Source organism: Sporobolomyces salmoneus (genome assembly GCF_050403485.1).
Source record: "Sporobolomyces salmoneus JCM6883 DNA, S_salmoneus_JCM6883_v1_ctg30, whole genome shotgun sequence".
Classification (NCBI taxonomy): domain Eukaryota; kingdom Fungi; phylum Basidiomycota; class Microbotryomycetes; order Sporidiobolales; family Sporidiobolaceae; genus Sporobolomyces; species Sporobolomyces salmoneus.
In genome coordinates, this window is record NW_027481133.1 from 53,635 (window position 1) to 69,178 (window position 15,544).

Here is a 15,544-nt window from a genome sequence, read left to right on the forward strand (position 1 = left end):
AAAGGTGGACCAAACTTGAACATCGCGGCTTCAGAGAAACGCGTTCAACAAGCCGAAATCAATGAGCGAACGATTCAGACGAACGTTCTTCTTCCCCGTTCATCTCCCCCCACGACTACTCGCGCTCACCACAAGCTCAACGCAAGTCACGAATACAGAAGCATACGACACCTTATCCAGTCAGACAAGGGTCGGAGAGTGTTTTGAATCATGACTTCGACTGCCCCTTCGACTAGTACTCGACAAGCACCCCCTCCTACGTCTGCTCCCACTACGCGATTGAAACGTACCTCTGGATGGTTCTCGTCTGCGAAAGCGAACCTCAAAGCGTCGATTACTCAACCGTCATCTCAATCGGGAGGAGGAGGCGGTGTCCCCTCTCAGTCCTCCTCGAACCCCGCTCCTTCGACAACAGCAGAATCCACAACTACGAAAGTAGGTGGAGGATTAAAGAGGAATGGATCTTTGAGAGCTAGTTTTTCGACTTCTAGACCAGAGAAACCAACTCCTTCAACGAATCCTCCTCCTCCTCCGAAGTTAACGATAAAGACTACTCAGACTCAGACTCAGGCAGTAAAAGAAGAGGATGAGAATTGGGCAAAGTCACCGAATAAGATTATTGGAGCGGTACAGGATGAATGGCCTTTGTATTCGTAAGTTTTTCACTTTTCTCTCCCTTCTCTCCCTTTCTCCCTCTCTCGCCGCGAGAAGTTGGGATTGACGATGAGAGAGCGTAATGTTGTAGATGTCGAGCGCAAGATTATACGATTCTCGAACCAATCGGATTCGGATCCTCTTCTGTCGTTCATCTCGCAAACTTCAAACCCTCTCTTTCCTCTCAATCCTCTTCGGCTCCCTTACGTTGCGCCGTCAAGATTATCGATGTCGACAGGTTGTCTTCAGTAGGGGACATCGATCGATTGAGGAGAGAAACTCAATTAATGGCGTTGAGTAAACACCCGAACGTGTTGAGGGTCAGAGGGGAATGGATCAATGGGAGTCAATTGTTTATCGCGGTTAGGTATATGACTCATGGTTCGTCCCTCTTTCTCTGTTCATCTCTGAAAGGAGTGTGGGGGACTGATGAATTCGCGAGAGTGGATTGATTAGGTAGTTTGTTGGATATTTCGAGATATGCGTTCCCGGATGGGTTTGAGGAATCAGTCATTGCGACGGTGTTACAACAAACTTTGAATGGATTGGTTTATTTGCATTTGAATGGTTGGTTACATAGGGATATCAAAGCTGCGAATCTACTCGTCGATGGTCAGTTTCTCTTTCTCTCTTCCTCACAACTCTCCTTCATCTCAGAACTAATACGTGTGTGATCCGTATAGATGATGGAACCGTCCTCTTAGCCGATTTCGGAGTCTCCTCTTCTCTCTTCCAAGAAACCTCAGCACCAACCACAAACGCAACTTCAACGAAATCTTCTTCTTCCTCTTCTTCTGCTTCCTCTTCGAATGAGAAACAATCTCACGTGAAGGAGGAAATTGAAGATCGAGATTCACCATTTGCGGCGAGAAAGAGTTTCGTTGGAACTCCTTGTTGGATGGCACCGGAAGTCGTTGAGAGAAAGAATTATGATTCCAAAGGTTTGTCTCCCTGCCTTCTTTCTTCGCTCTGTCTCTCCCTGCTTCTCACTCCGGAACAGCCCTCACTGACATGGATGGGTCGAGCGCAGCTGATATCTGGTCCTTCGGAATCACCGCACTCGAACTCGCCTCTGGTCGAGCTCCAAACTCTCTCTACCCTCCAGCAAAAGCACTCAGTAAAACTATCCTAGACGATCCTCCCGAATTGGATAGGGAGGGTGGGAAATATAGGTATAGTAAACAGTTTAAAGAGATGGTGGATTTGTGTTTACAAAAAGATCCAAAGAAAAGGTTTCGTCCTCGCTCTCTCTTTATCAGGGAAGAAGCCTTTCTTCGAAAGACTGATGAAGAGCGTTTGTGACAAACAGACCTACAGCAGAGAAGTTACTACAACATTCATTCTTCAAGTCATCGAAAAAGAAGAGTTATCTAGTTTCAACGATCCTGGAAGATCTCCCTCCTTTACAAGATCGTCAAAGTCGTCGTACGTTCCCCTCTCTTCCTCTCTCTCTTTCTCCCAGCTCCTTCTCTTTCTCCCAACTGACCCTCGTCCGTTTCGTCGATGAACAGGTCGTAAAAACTCCCTTGATCTCGCCTCAACAATCGCTTCATGGGATTTCACCCCCACTCAACCTTCGACCCCTCTATCCGCTCGACGACCCTCTTCCACCTCGACGGCTATGGATCCATTCGCAGGGTTTTCAACGACCAATTCTCCTTACAATACTCTCCCTTCTCGTTCTTTCTCAAACCTCGATTCAACCGGAGCCGGGTCACCAACGCAACAAAGAGAGAGGGATTCGAGATCGTTAGTAGGAGTAGGAGTAGGGTTGGGAGGATATGGGAGGAGAAGGGACGCGAGTAGAGCTAGTCAATCGAGTCTCTCAGGCGGTACGGGAACGGGACATCGAAGAAACATTAGTTTCGATTTCGGAGAGAATGGGACCGGGAATGGGAGTACACCGACGAGTCCGATTGGGATGAATGGGATGGGGAGAAGGAGGGATTTGTCGGTTGCGAGTACGGGGACGAATGGGACGGGGAGCAGTGTACGTTTCAGAGAGGACGAGAAGGATGATGGGAAGGAGAACAGGGAGAATGAGGAGACGCCTGGGCCGGCTGAGGATCGGGAGGAGAAAGCGAACGAGAAGGAGAAGTGAAAGAGTCCTCGAGAAACGAGTTTGTATAGTTTTTACTTTTCTTCGATTCCTGCTTTACTTCGCCCCCTCTCTCTGTCTCTCTTTGAAGATGCGCTTGTGTTTGCTGTTGTCGTGCTTTACCTCTGTCCCTATTCCTTGCTGTTCAAGGTCCAACGCAACTTGTCTATAACTTTGCTCAAAGCTCGAGTCTCTCGTTTCTCGCAATCTCGTGAGAGTTACCCTACACAAGCGAACGAGATCTTCATTACCACTTCTAGCCTTTCTTCTCCCTCGCCTCCCTCAATATCCTCCCAACCTCTTCCCTAAACCCCTCAACCTCTTTCCTCTCCTCCGGCAAACTCTCCATCAATCTCCGTCCTCCTCCATCCCTGCCACCAAACCCTCCTCTTCCTGCTCCGCGGCCTCTCCCTCTCCCACGATAATTCGGACTCGGTCTATCCCGTTCTTCCTCCCGCGTGATCAAACCCGTTTCGAATTTCCGTCCCGGATCAGGTCTGTACTCTTTCGGTAGTGCTTCGAGTGGTAAGCCTAAGAGAAGACGAAGGGATGGTTCTCTCGCATGACGAGGGATTGAGGAGAGACGAGTTAGGGTCGAACGGAGTGAGGGGGAGGAGAGGAGGGAACGAAGGGAAGGGGAAGTCGCTGAATTTCATTTGAACGAGAGCGTTAGTGAACTGGGAGGAGATGGGAGATGGGAGGAGAGAGAGGGAAAGGAGGGATTAAGTACCGATAGCTTCGAATTCGAATGGACGTAGAGGTTTCACGTCGTCTCGTTGGAGTGGGTCTTCGTATAATAATGGATTTGGTTCAGCTGGCCAATGTAAATCTTTCAACCTCTTTGTCGGTCGATCATCTAGATCATCTTTCTCGTCATCTGTTCACTAGACCTCAACATCAGCTCGAGAGGGGGAGAGAGCGCTGAGAGAGAGGGGAAGAGCGAACTTGTGGAAGAAGAAGTGAGTAAAGGTAGAGGAGGTGGAACGTAGGTTGATTCGGATCTACAGTCTTTCTCTTTATGGTGTTTGAAACATACTACTGAGCAACTACTCACACGATCAGAGGGAGAGGGAGAGAGGGAAGAGAGGGTCAGCACAGCCTTGATCAAAAAAGAGCAAGAGAGAGGGAGGGGACGCACTAGTCAATGTGGTCGATGGGACAACGATATTTGCCAGCATCCTTCTTGTGACAGACTTTGCAGGGCGGGAGTTTCGAGGGTGCCATCGAGTTGAGTATGGAAAAGAGAGCAAGTTGAGAGAAGTTCGCGACGTCGTCGAAGCTTGAACGTTGCAATGCTCAGGGTACGGTAGAAGCGTTACGCCGAGGAGCTTGCTGAAAAGCGCGCTTGAACTGCGCTCGAACAACAGTGAACAGAAGCACTGGTTGAAAACTGAAAATCGTTTCTCTTGCGAAGCTCGCAGCCGTCCGTCGCGTCTCCCTTTCTCATACAGCTCATTCAAAGGACAAATCACTGATGTAGTATTACTAGAAGTCGGTAGGAAGAAAGTTTCTCGTCTTATTTAAGAGTACATGTTATCGTTTCCGCCCGAGTTTCCTCCCGAGTTTCCACCTCTTCCTGCTCCTCCCGCACCACCCATCATACTTCCAAAGCTCTCCGCCATTCTCCTCATCTCTGGATCATTCATCAACGCACCAATATCCGGCATTCCTCCTCCATTTCCTCCTCCTCCTCCGGACATTCCTTCCATCATTTGTCTCATCATTGGGTTATTCATCATCCTTTCGAGTCCTCCATTCGCCATCATTTGTTGAGCCATTCCCATCAACGCAGGGTTATTCATCATGTCCGCCATTGAAGGCATTCCTCCTCCACCAGCTCCTCCTCCTCCCATTAATCCCGCTAATCCAGCTAGTGGGTTACCTCCAGCACCTCCAGTCGGGGGAGTTCCCCTCGCGAGTGAGTCCGAAGAAGTGGAGGAGGAAGGGGCACGAGATCGAGCGGTAGCTAAACTAGATTTCATCGTTTGATTCGTCGGGTCCAACTCCAAACCTTTCTCGTAAGCTTCGACAGCTTCTCCGTATTCTTTGTTCGAGAACAAGGCGTGTCCTAGACGGGAATAGGCTTTCGAGAAGGAAGGATCGATTTCGAGGGCTTTGCGAGCGTCGGAAATTGAGGAGGTGAAATCAGAGATTTGAGAGTATGCCGCCGCGCTACAGGGTCACAGCCAACTCGAATTTGTCAGCTCCTGCAGGAGAGAGAGAAGGGAGAGGAGGAGAAGGAGGAGATGGACGAACCGGTTAGACCAGTAAACTGCGTTTGAAGAATCTTTCTCAATCGCTTCGCTGTACGCTTCAATCGCTCCTTGGTAATCTTTCTGCGCCATCAATTGGTTTCCCTTTGATTTCGCTTGTTCGGCAGCGGCTTTATCTTCAGGAGAGACTCCTTTCGGTGCCGATGACGAAGCTTCTTGAGATTGAGCCTGCACGTAATCCAGACTCGTCAGAGCTATCGTCGGATAGTCAGAGGAGCATGAACACGTACGGAAGAAGCATGTTGATCGAGTAAAGACGAGAGAGTTTGAGGACTGATCGAATAAGCTCTTTGATCCTCTTGCTTGTCCAAATCTACTCCGAACGCCTCTGCGATACACTGACCTGTAATCCTCGAATCATCATCGATCAGTGACCCTACTCCAGGACGAGACTGATGGGAGGTGAGATGAGAGGGACTGACTCGCAACTTCAATCCCTTCTTGATCATCTTGTTTGAGAGAGGGGAGAGAATCCTTGAGGAATTGAAGGATTTGGAACGCTGTACGTTTCGAAGAGATCGCGGACATTGTTCGAGGAAAAGTGGCGGAAGAGAGAGAGAGAGGAAAGGAACGTGAAAGAATCGGATCGAAACACGTGTTCGCAATGTTCTGGAGAGAGAATAGAGTAGACAATGCAGCAACATGAGTATAAGAGAACGAGAGAGAACGACTAAGCGCAAGAAAAACCAAAACGGAAATAGTGGACTGAAATAAACGAAATACGAAAAACGAGACGGGTTGCGAGAGACCTCACTCAGCTCAACGAGACCTATTGAACAGAGTAGCGCGTTCTAGTGACAACGATTTCTGTAGACAGGCAGGACGTAGAGTGAGCGGGCGATCCAAGAGCGAAGACAGAGAGACGGGAGCTTACGAGGAATTTTTGTAAATCTCCTTTTCGAACCTCAACGATACTCGCATCGAAGTACTTTGATTGAGCCTTCGCTTTCGATTGTTCTGCTGCGTTATCGAACGCTTGTCCGAAAATACTGCGAGCGAAACGGGCGTCAGTTCAGTTTCCTGTCTTCGAATCGAAGCTGAAGAGACCGTCGAACTCACTTTCTCTGTACATGGTCCATATCGTCTCCACCCATAACACCAATCACGAGATATTTATCACTCTTCTCATTGAGTGCCGCAACAACGACGGGGAGGTTCTTCATTCGAGCAGCTTGTTCCGAAGCGATTCGAACTTCGTCGACTAACCAATTCGCGAGTCGATGTAAAGTTCCCGGATGTTGGAATACGTCCAAATCGGGACCGGTGTGGAGGACGGCGAGTCGGTAGCCAGTGAGTGTTTTGATCACTTGCTTGTTGTTGCGATCGAGGAGAATCATTCCGGTTGAAACGATTGAAGTGTTGAGTGCCATCGAGAGTTCGAGCGCATCTCGCAACAGTCGAGTACTGGAAGACGAGTGTCAGTCGGAGAAAAGACACGGAAGAAAAGGAGAGAGAAGTGACTGACTCTGTCGGTTCGAGCGCATCCCAAGCTAACCAAAAATTCTTTTTCCTCCAGTCCCTCTCCTTCTCTTCCCTTCTCTCCCTCTTCTGTTTCTCTGTCATTCCCTCTTCCTCTTCCTCCTCTGTTCTCCCTCTCCCTTCCTCCCCCGGTCGTCGATTCTCCTTCCCTTCATCTTCTCTCCCCAATCTCGATCTCGGTTCCCAAACCTCCCTCCCATTGTTCTGAGTAGCCGCATCATGTTGACCCACCATCCCACCTCTATTCTTCGCATACAATGCCGCCAACGCCCCCTTTCTCGTTCTAACCTGTTCGAAATTCAATCGAACCCCAGTTCCAGCTTCAAGGATCGAAGAGATGACATCGACGTAATCCGCCGCCGAGAAATCCGTCTTGAATCCATCTTTACGAATGAAGGATGGGTACGCGAGATCGTAGAGAGAGTGGGCAGGGGTTTGTTCTTGCATTTTCGAGGCGAGGGTTTGTTTAGATTCCATCGACATGTTGATGTAATCTTCCGAGATTTCTGCCAGTGACAGACTTTACTCTCCCTCATCGATTTGTCAGCTCAAGCCCTTCAGAAGAGAGACAGAGAGAGAGAGGGAGAGAGGAAGGGAAGGCTTACCCGATTTTAGCCAACAAAGCCGTCAAATTCCCGTTCCCTCGATCCGACCACAACGCGAATTTCCCTCCGATATAACTCGAATTGATCATCGCATCCCATAGGGTCCAATGTCGAAACAAACAGAACCTCCATTCCATATTCGGTCGAATCGAACGATCCCTCGCTGAAGTAGCTGGGAAACTCGTCGAGACGTCCCCCGTTGAGATCGCGTTCGGGGAGAAGAGGGCGGCTTGATCGGTGTAGGCTCGGACGACGGCGTGATAGTCGGAATGTTCGATTATTGAGGACATGAATTGATGAGTTAAACCGAGAATCGCGAACCTGGGACGAAGAATCGAGTTGAGTGAGACGCAATCAACGAGGGAGAGAGGAGAGAGATTCACCATAAGGCATCTGGATCTGATCGTCCCTTTGCTTCAGCGAGAACGTACATCATTCCAGCGACGCTCTGTGAAAACTCAGTTCCCCGTTGTTCGTACTTCGCTAGTGTTTCTCGATGTTTATGTCGCTGTTTACTCGTCAAACCACTCGGCTGTCAAGCGCAAAAGTCAGTGATCGCTCGAGAGGAGATCTCCGGAGAGGGTCGAAGCTCACAGAGTTTGTTCTCCGTCGTTTCCTTCTCGAACCTCCTTGTGTCGACTCTTCTCCATCATCGTCTTCAGTATCTGATGGTGGCTCTTCTTCTTCCGAATCGTCTGAATCGGAATCAGGTTCGAACTGTCGCACGAACGAAAATCGTCAGCTTCGTTGGAACCGCCTAAGTGAGACAGTCGCGACGCACTTCCAATGCCCTCCAAGCCTCCAATTCTCTCGTATACGCTTCATCTTCCTCCTGTCTCGGCCTCACCTCGTTCCAAACGACGACACTGAACTCATCCTGCATCCTCCATTTCCCATTCTGCTGTCCTCTTCCACCTCCAGCCAACCTCCTCTTCTCATGCTGAAAGTACGTCTCCGTTTGCGGAGCGTGTTCGAACAAGTTTCGAAGGTTGATCGGTCGATGTGCGTCGATAACGTGAATCATGCATTCTGGAGAGAATTGCAAGCTCGTCGACTCTTCTTCCTCGTCGTCGTGCAAGCCGTCGTCGGTGAGCGGGGCGAAGAGTGCGTAGAGGTCGGCGGAGGCTCCGAAACCAATCATGATCAAGTTACGAACCTGTTTCCGTCGCGAATCTTTGTTCAGTTTTCGAATCAAACTCATTCCAGCTCACTCGCTCGCTGCGTTCGAAATCGATTTTGACTCACATCTCCATCTGGTAATTCTCTCAGTTTCCTCGCTTCGACGTCCAACTCCGCCCAACTCCCGACTGGAATCGTTAAATGTTGAACATCGTCGGTCTTCAACAAACTCGACAACAACCTCGCGGCACACAAAGCGTCGACTTCCGGTGCGACGAGTAGGTAGGTACTACATGAGTTGTGACCTCGAGTTCGATCCAAGATGAGGTCGTAGGCGGATGGGTAGAGGTAAGATGGAATGAACATTGAGAGAGAGTCGACTCAGGTCGTTCTGAGGGAGTTTTGAGACGTGTTCAGGGCGTCGAAAGGATTGAAAGAGCTCCCACTCGCTCTTGGATAGTCGGTAAGTCGGTTGTAAGTTGAGTTGGTGAAACGCGACGAAGATTTCGAGACGCGTACGAGAGCGAGGGGAGGAGAGTGATTCAGGGGAGGCTTTTCAACGGAGAGCTGCTGGAAAACTTCAAGAAGCGAAAAATCTCAGCTGTCTCCTCTTCTCTCCTCCCTCTATCAACTTTTCTCGTAAGTCTCCTACTCAACATCCGCGCAAGTGCGTGTGTGTGTGGTAGAAGCTATCCGCAACCTGATGACAACTGATTCTAGATGACGAGTCTGAGCTGGGAGGATGGCGGTTCCCCTAAGAAGGAATCCCTCCCAGTGTCGTGCTAGACACCCTCTAGGCTACCTAATTTTTACTGCTGAACTACCTATGATAGCTCTCTACCACACACACATACACTAGCAACCGACCGAGTTTGAAGGAATTGAAGATTGACCTATTCTCTCTCTTCTCAAACTCGATAGATGCCAGCTCCTCAAACGAATTTCCTTGCCAACACCGACAAATCAGGTTACGATCCAGCGACCCTTTCCGACGACGACGAAGACGACAAGTACAGTCAATCGAGTCGATCGACTTGGGCTTCTTCGAGTGATGCGACGATTTTAGGATTCGCAGATGGTTTCTTGGGTCAAGGGGAGCAGGAAGCATTGGACTGGAGGGTGAGCCGAATTGGCGGTTTGCCTGTACGTCAAACTTGTCGTCGTAGTTCTTCCCCTTTGGTAGCAATGAAAAATAATCAAAACCTTCTTTCGAATCTCTCTTGCCTCCGTTCCTCTCGCGCGACTAGTCTTTCCCTCTCGCACACGCTCCTGAGCAAGCATCGTCGACGACATGTCACTCATGTCAGAACTCAATGCCTCTCCTGACCCAAATCTACTGCCCTCTCGAATCTTCCTCGCTCGAACGAGTCGTCTATGTCTTCGCATGTCCTCGAACGGCCTGTCGAAAGAAGGATGGAAGTATCAGAGCGTTCAGGGCGAATCAAATCTGGAAGGAATCGCCAGAAGAGAAAGCGAGGATCGAGGAAGAGAAGAAAGAGAATCAACCGAAACCTGTCGCGGTCGATTTAGGGGGATTGGTCTTCGGTGGTGCGAGCACTCCTGCTCCATCTTCGGTGTCGTCGAATCCGTTTGCGGCCACATCGAACCCGTTTGCAGCGAAGCCGTCGGCACACCCTTTCGCTCCCACTTCTTCCTCTTCGAATCCCTTCGCACCTACTCCTCCGCCAGCACCCGTTCAAGCGGCCGCCCCTCCTCCTCTAGTCGAAGAGGTAGAGACGTTGTCGACAGGAGATGTCAGCTCGACATGGACCTCCGGCCCTTCTTACCCCTCTCAATACATTACAACTTCCTACGAACCCTCTTCTCCCAAGATCTCCTCGAAATCTCTACCTCCTCTATCCTCCCTGACGATTTCTGACAACGTTCAAGCTCAAGAAGACGAAGAGGATCGATACGATACCCGCAAAGAAGGGAAAGGATCTGGAGGGCGAACGAAGAAAGGGTCTGGAGGTGGGAAAGGAAGAGCCGATGGATCGGGAGGTAAATCAGGCGGAGCGGGATCAGGAGGATCGACCTCAGGACCTGGGGAAGGGTACGAGGTACAGAGGGTCAAGGGTGTCGATCAGGTTTTCTTGAGGTTCCAAGAGAGGGTTTCGAGGGAAGGAAGTCAGGTCGTTCGGTGAGCTTGCACTCTCCCTTCGCTGCGCATTACTATCAGACTGCTGCTGACATGTCCTCGCACGATCGATCTGAAGCTACGATCACAATTCGCAACCTCTCGCATTCTCCGCCTCTTCCTCAGCCTACAAAACTCTCTACCCTTCCTCCTCCTCTCACGATGAGCTCGGCGCCTTCAAACCCTCCCGACTACCGACCTGTCGATCCTGTCAACAATGCTCAGTGTTCGAATATCAATTAATGCCAAACTTGATCTCGGTTTTGAATCGAACAGAAGGCTTGAACGGGACTTCAGCTTACGGCGACACCGGGAAGAAGGGAGAGAAAGAAGAAGGATTGGATTGGGCTACCGTGTGGGTGTTCACTTGTGGTGCAGAATGCGTTGATTCGAGGGGGAATAGGGAAAAGGAGAGCTGGAAGGAGGAGAGAGTCATGGTCGAATGGGAGGAATAGATATGAGCGAGTCCTGGATTGAATGTTGTTGTCATCACGAGCTCTCTGGTACCGTCTTTGGAACGAACCCCGAGAGCGAGCGAGGGTTGCGAAAAGCTCGAGCGACAAAACGAATTTGCTGTTTTTCCGGTGTAATTTTCCTCGGCTTCGAGGTGTCTCATAGGCCACACAACGTCGTATCAGCGCCTAGAACTCTCGGTCCGGAGTATGGAGAAAATCGCTCTTCGAAGAGGCCTCTTGTTTTTCTCTCACTCTCTCTCTCCCTTCATCCCGACTATGGCTACACGGCCCTCACGAACGACACGAAGCTCTGCAGCCGCCTCAAGCAGCGGTCCCGTCACGCGTACGACTCGAGCGTCCTCGACAATCAATTCTGAATCTAACTCAACAAATCGGCTTCCGACCCGAACCACACGTTCTAGTCGCGCAGGCACTCCCGCAACCGACTCGAACCCACCTTCTCGACCTGTTTCCCGCGCGTCTGCGAATCCAGCGAGACCGAGTGCGGCGAAACCGTTATGGAGTTCATCTCGAAACAACATTCCCCCTAACTCCCCTCCTTCGACCTCTACCGCTGGTCCGACTGTCGCGAATGGGAAAAGAACTTCGTTGGCAGTACCGAAAGCGAGAAATGGACCTGGTGGACTGTTAAGGAAAATGACGAGTCGAGATTCGATTCGACCGACAGCGACTCCGACTCCTCAGACACCTGCGAGGTCTTCGATTCCAGTACCGAATACTCCGGCGTACAGGGAGAGTATCATTGCGGCGTATGAAGGTCCGAGGGAGCCGATGAAAGTGAGCAAAGTCCTCTCTCTATTTCCGGTTCTCGCTAATTCTTCTCTTCGCTTCAGGCTTATCTGAGGATTCGACCGCCTCCTGTCGGAGCATCAACAGAGAGCTATATGCAAATCATTGGTGACAGTCAAGTCTTGATGGTTCCTCCTTCAGTAAGTTCCGAATGAAGTTTCCGCTCAGAAACGAAAACTGACCTTTTCTCGCAGGATCATCGACTCAACCCATCGTCTTCTTCTTCTTCCCTCTTCTCGAACGCGCTCCTACGAACATCAAACTTGAACTTGAACCCTTCATCTCACCCTTCGGGAACTCCCGACGATCTCCTCACTCTTCCTCAAGGTCCCGATCCTTCGACTTTCGGTACCTACTACAAATTCACCTCTGTCTTTCCCTCCTCCTCCTCCTCTTCTCCCACTTCTCCGAGCTTCCCTCCTCTCTCCGAAGGCGCTAGTTCACAGTCAGATTTCTTCCGTTCGACAACCCTTCCCCTCGTCGAAGATTTCTTGCAGAATGGAGAGAACTGTCTATTGTTTGCGTATGGACCTTCGGGTAGTGGCAAGACATATACGGTACAAGGTGGAACGGGTGATGATGCGGGATTGTTGCCGAGAGTGATGGATGTCGTTTGGAGGACCTTGAAGGGAAAAGAACCCAAAGTGAGCTCCGTTCTCTCCATCAACCGTATATCAGCCGCTGATGTTTGGGATGGTCACGATAGGATGAGAATCCTGCCGCGAGACAAGTGCAAGGAGGTCCAGGATCTTCGACACCTCCGAATGGCGGAAGGAAACCAGGCGCACGAGGTCTGGGAGTGAAAGAGAGTTTACCTCTGAATCACCTACCTGATAGTGAGTTGTTGGTTCTTTCTTAACAACGGAAGGTAGTTGTTGAACGATCCCACGTCACACAGTTGTAAACGTGGATGAAAACTACGAGTACTCGATTTGGGTTTCCTGTGAGTCTACCTTCTAACCTCCCGAATGGTCGACAAACACTAAGTATACGATTGACGTAGATTCCGAGATCTACAACGAAAAGATCTACGATCTCCTCGAGTCTCCTATTCCCGGACCCGCTCCTTCGACTTCCTCGATCTCTTCGACCGCCGCCTCGGGAGGAGGAATGTTTTCGGGATTCTCGCAAGGCGCGAAGAACCTGTTCAAGTTCCCGACGGTCAAACGTAGTGCTTTGAGCTTGAAGGCAGACAAACCGACTCCCGGTTCATCGACGATGGGTCAAACTTTCAAAGTCGTCGCGGGAATGAAAGAGATCAGAGTTCATAGCGCCGAGGTTCGTGAAAGGCTTGCTCCTCATCAGACGCCATCCGGACTGATGTATGGTGGTTTTTTCCGGACAGGAAGCGCAATCGGTTCTCTCTCGAGGTCAAGCGAATCGACGAGTTTTCTCGACTCTCGCAAACCGCGTCTCTTCTCGTTCCCATTCGATCTTTACGATCAAGGTTCATCGTACTCCTCGAGATCCCGGCTCTGGATTACCGGAACGAACGAGTAAATTCAGCATCGTCGACTTAGCGGGATCTGAACGAGTCGTCAACACTCAAACGACCGGAGAACGGTTGAAGGAAGCAGGAAACATCAATAAGAGTCTGATGGTATTGGGACAATGTATGGAAGTGTTGAGAAAGAACCAGGAACGAGAAAAGGGGAGAAAGGTGAGCGATTTCGCTTTCGAGCTGTGTCTAACCTGTACTGACGAAGGCGTGAACGCATAGCCCGCTATTGTCCCTTTCCGACACAGCAAGCTTACGGAGATGTTCCAATCTTTCTTCGTCGGGGACGGCAAAGCTGTAAGTCTTCGTTGGCAGCTTTCGATTTGCTCTCACTCACAATTTGCGGGACGAACGCAGGTAATGATTGTCAACGTCAACCCTTACGAGACTGGATACGACGAAAACACTCACGTCATGAAGTTCTCGGCCGTCGCGAAAGGAGTCATGACCGTCAAGAAAGACCTCACTCATCTTGTCGTGCCGAATCTCTCGCGACCTTCCATCATCGAGGAGGAAACTCAAAAGAAGAAGAGTGAACCGAGAGTCGTAAGGGTATCTTTGGCGGAAGGCGCTGAAGAAGAGGAAGTGATCTATGAAGGTGCGCCATTTTACTTCGGCGCTTAGTCGGCCAGAACTGACTACGTCGATTGGACGGCACGCTCAGAAGAAGACGTCGAAGAAGATGACGATGCGGAAGAAGACGAGTTTGTGAATGCTCTACTCGACGAATTGAGCACTCTTCGAACTGCCGTGAGTCTCTTCTTGTCTCCTACATCTTTGGGCTCGACAGCTAATCCTTACGATGCGCAGTTGTACGAATCTCAAATGGCTACTCTGCTCGCTGAATCGACTGCTCGTGCTCGGACTGTTCGAGAGTACGAACTGAAAATGCTCGAGATGGAACGCAAATATCAAGATCGAATTCGAGAGGAGGTGAGCGCAACCTCTGTCTACCTTCAGGCGAAGAGCTGAGTGCTGACGCCGAGTATCGTAGGCAATCGAATCCGAGATGAGAATGAACGCGAAACTCGACATTCTGACTCGTTTACAAGCTGCGAAAACTCCTCGACGTGGAGTTTCTGCTTCCCTCAGTCCTTCCTCGGAACTGACTCTTTCACCAAGCTACGACGACTCGGATGAGGATGAAGAAACGGAACGGGAAGATACGAGGAACGGAGAGGACGAGGAAGAAGAGACGGAGGGAGATTCGGGCGAAGTCGAGAAAATGTTGCTTGCAGATCATAGGGATCAAGGCAGAGTGAGCACTCGATATCTCTTTCGTTCGGAATGAACTCATGCTGAATGTCCGCTGCTATCGAGCAGGATTCGATGTCACCCCTCGCGGCTCGTGTCAACGTCAACGTCAAGATCACTTCACCCGAGCCATTGGCGCATTCTGAAGTCGACTCTCTCGACATGTCTCGCGAGGAAGAAGGAGAAGAGGAAGGATCAGAAGAGGAGGAAGATGTTTCTCGTGATTCGATTGACAGCGAAGCTCAATCCGAAGAGGTCAACACGACAGCCGAAATGTTAGGGTCAGAGACAATCAACACTGAAACCGACGTCAGTGTCGAGGAAGGAACGGTGGGACAGCTCAGTTGGGTCACGAAAGACGGCGAAGAAAATCTAAGCCAGAGTTTCGCTGACACCACCACGGCTACGGAGGAGGAAGAGGGAGATTCTGATGAAGATGAAGACGACGCGGACGATGACGACGAGGAAGATTACGACGGGGATGAAGCACCTGAAGCGGACGAGGACGAACAATCTCCCATCCGCTTGACAACTCAATCGGTTCTGCAAACCCCGACTCCGCACGAGAAGGAGAAGGAGAACGTTGTACCGACAAAGATGGAGGACGGTCCTTCTCGAGAAGCCGACGAGTTCGACTACAACGAAGACAAGAGTCTGATCATCTCGAGCAGCAAATCTGGAAAGAAGAAACGGTGAGTCGATGTCTCCCTTAGGCGCTGATTGCACGATGCCGAGGCTTATCGGAACATCAATCCACAGTCACCTCGGAGCTAAGCGTACCTTTGACGCGGAAGCTATCGAAGGCGCAGCTGAAACTCCGGTCACTCCTTTGCGAAAACCGATTTCTTCTTCTTCCTCTCGCTCTATCTTCTAGTTTCCTCCCACGCCTGCCCTTCGTATTTTCATATATTTATCTGTTTGACTACACTTTGCTTTCGATCGAACTCTGTTCAAAGAACGTTTCTTCGTGCGAAAGTTCAGTCATCTTCTTGCGCTTCCTACGCTCACCTCGCGTTCTCCCTCACCTCCGCGATCGACCGCCTCAAGCTTGTACATAAGAAGACACGCTTCCAAGCCTCTGCACGCGAAAAGGAGGACCGCATCGTTGACAAAGTTCATCTCTTTCTTCTCATCTCTCGACCTAACGGGGACAAGGCGCGCT

The 15,544-nt window shown here is 50.4% G+C and overlaps 6 protein-coding genes across 6 annotated transcripts; 3 read left to right on the forward strand and 3 right to left on the reverse strand.

The window, feature by feature from the left end:
* Positions 1-210: 210 nt before the first annotated feature.
* Positions 211-2,755, forward strand: JCM6883_001172 (uncharacterized protein; the record flags this gene model as incomplete). Its single annotated transcript, XM_076632757.1, has 7 exons — positions 211-653; positions 746-1,035; positions 1,111-1,266; positions 1,338-1,595; positions 1,685-1,886; positions 1,964-2,079; positions 2,166-2,755. 7 exons carry the CDS (start codon positions 211-213, stop codon positions 2,753-2,755), a joined length of 2,055 nt encoding a protein of 684 aa, XP_076487203.1.
* A 253-nt stretch (positions 2,756-3,008) lies between these two features.
* JCM6883_001173 (zinc finger HIT domain-containing protein) lies at positions 3,009-3,976 on the reverse strand (the record flags this gene model as incomplete). The annotated part of the gene is made up of 4 exons (XM_076632758.1): positions 3,009-3,397; positions 3,483-3,629; positions 3,698-3,798; positions 3,891-3,976. 4 exons carry the CDS (start codon positions 3,974-3,976, stop codon positions 3,009-3,011), a joined length of 723 nt encoding a protein of 240 aa, XP_076487204.1.
* Positions 3,977-4,272: 296 nt separating this feature from the next.
* JCM6883_001174 (uncharacterized protein) lies at positions 4,273-5,553 on the reverse strand (the record flags this gene model as incomplete). Its single annotated transcript, XM_076632759.1, has 4 exons — positions 4,273-4,924; positions 5,009-5,193; positions 5,256-5,368; positions 5,448-5,553. 4 exons carry the CDS (start codon positions 5,551-5,553, stop codon positions 4,273-4,275), a joined length of 1,056 nt encoding a protein of 351 aa, XP_076487205.1.
* A 226-nt stretch (positions 5,554-5,779) lies between these two features.
* Positions 5,780-8,594, reverse strand: CDC45 (DNA replication initiation factor CDC45; the record flags this gene model as incomplete). Its single annotated transcript, XM_076632760.1, has 9 exons — positions 5,780-5,794; positions 5,900-6,014; positions 6,085-6,429; positions 6,491-7,024; positions 7,110-7,430; positions 7,493-7,641; positions 7,704-7,826; positions 7,891-8,265; positions 8,355-8,594. The coding sequence occupies 9 exons, from the start codon at positions 8,592-8,594 to the stop codon at positions 5,780-5,782; spliced, it is 2,217 nt and encodes a 738-aa protein (XP_076487206.1).
* Positions 8,595-9,149: 555 nt separating this feature from the next.
* TSR4 (small subunit rRNA maturation protein TSR4) lies at positions 9,150-10,820 on the forward strand (the record flags this gene model as incomplete). The annotated part of the gene is made up of 3 exons (XM_076632761.1): positions 9,150-9,371; positions 9,536-10,368; positions 10,445-10,820. 3 exons carry the CDS (start codon positions 9,150-9,152, stop codon positions 10,818-10,820), a joined length of 1,431 nt encoding a protein of 476 aa, XP_076487207.1.
* Positions 10,821-11,096: 276 nt separating this feature from the next.
* JCM6883_001177 (uncharacterized protein) lies at positions 11,097-15,256 on the forward strand (the record flags this gene model as incomplete). Its single annotated transcript, XM_076632762.1, has 14 exons — positions 11,097-11,618; positions 11,675-11,770; positions 11,825-12,274; positions 12,337-12,466; positions 12,529-12,573; positions 12,634-12,908; positions 12,976-13,290; positions 13,351-13,425; positions 13,486-13,726; positions 13,793-13,878; positions 13,939-14,061; positions 14,123-14,386; positions 14,452-15,074; positions 15,142-15,256. The coding sequence occupies 14 exons, from the start codon at positions 11,097-11,099 to the stop codon at positions 15,254-15,256; spliced, it is 3,360 nt and encodes a 1,119-aa protein (XP_076487208.1).
* Positions 15,257-15,544: the final 288 nt, after the last annotated feature.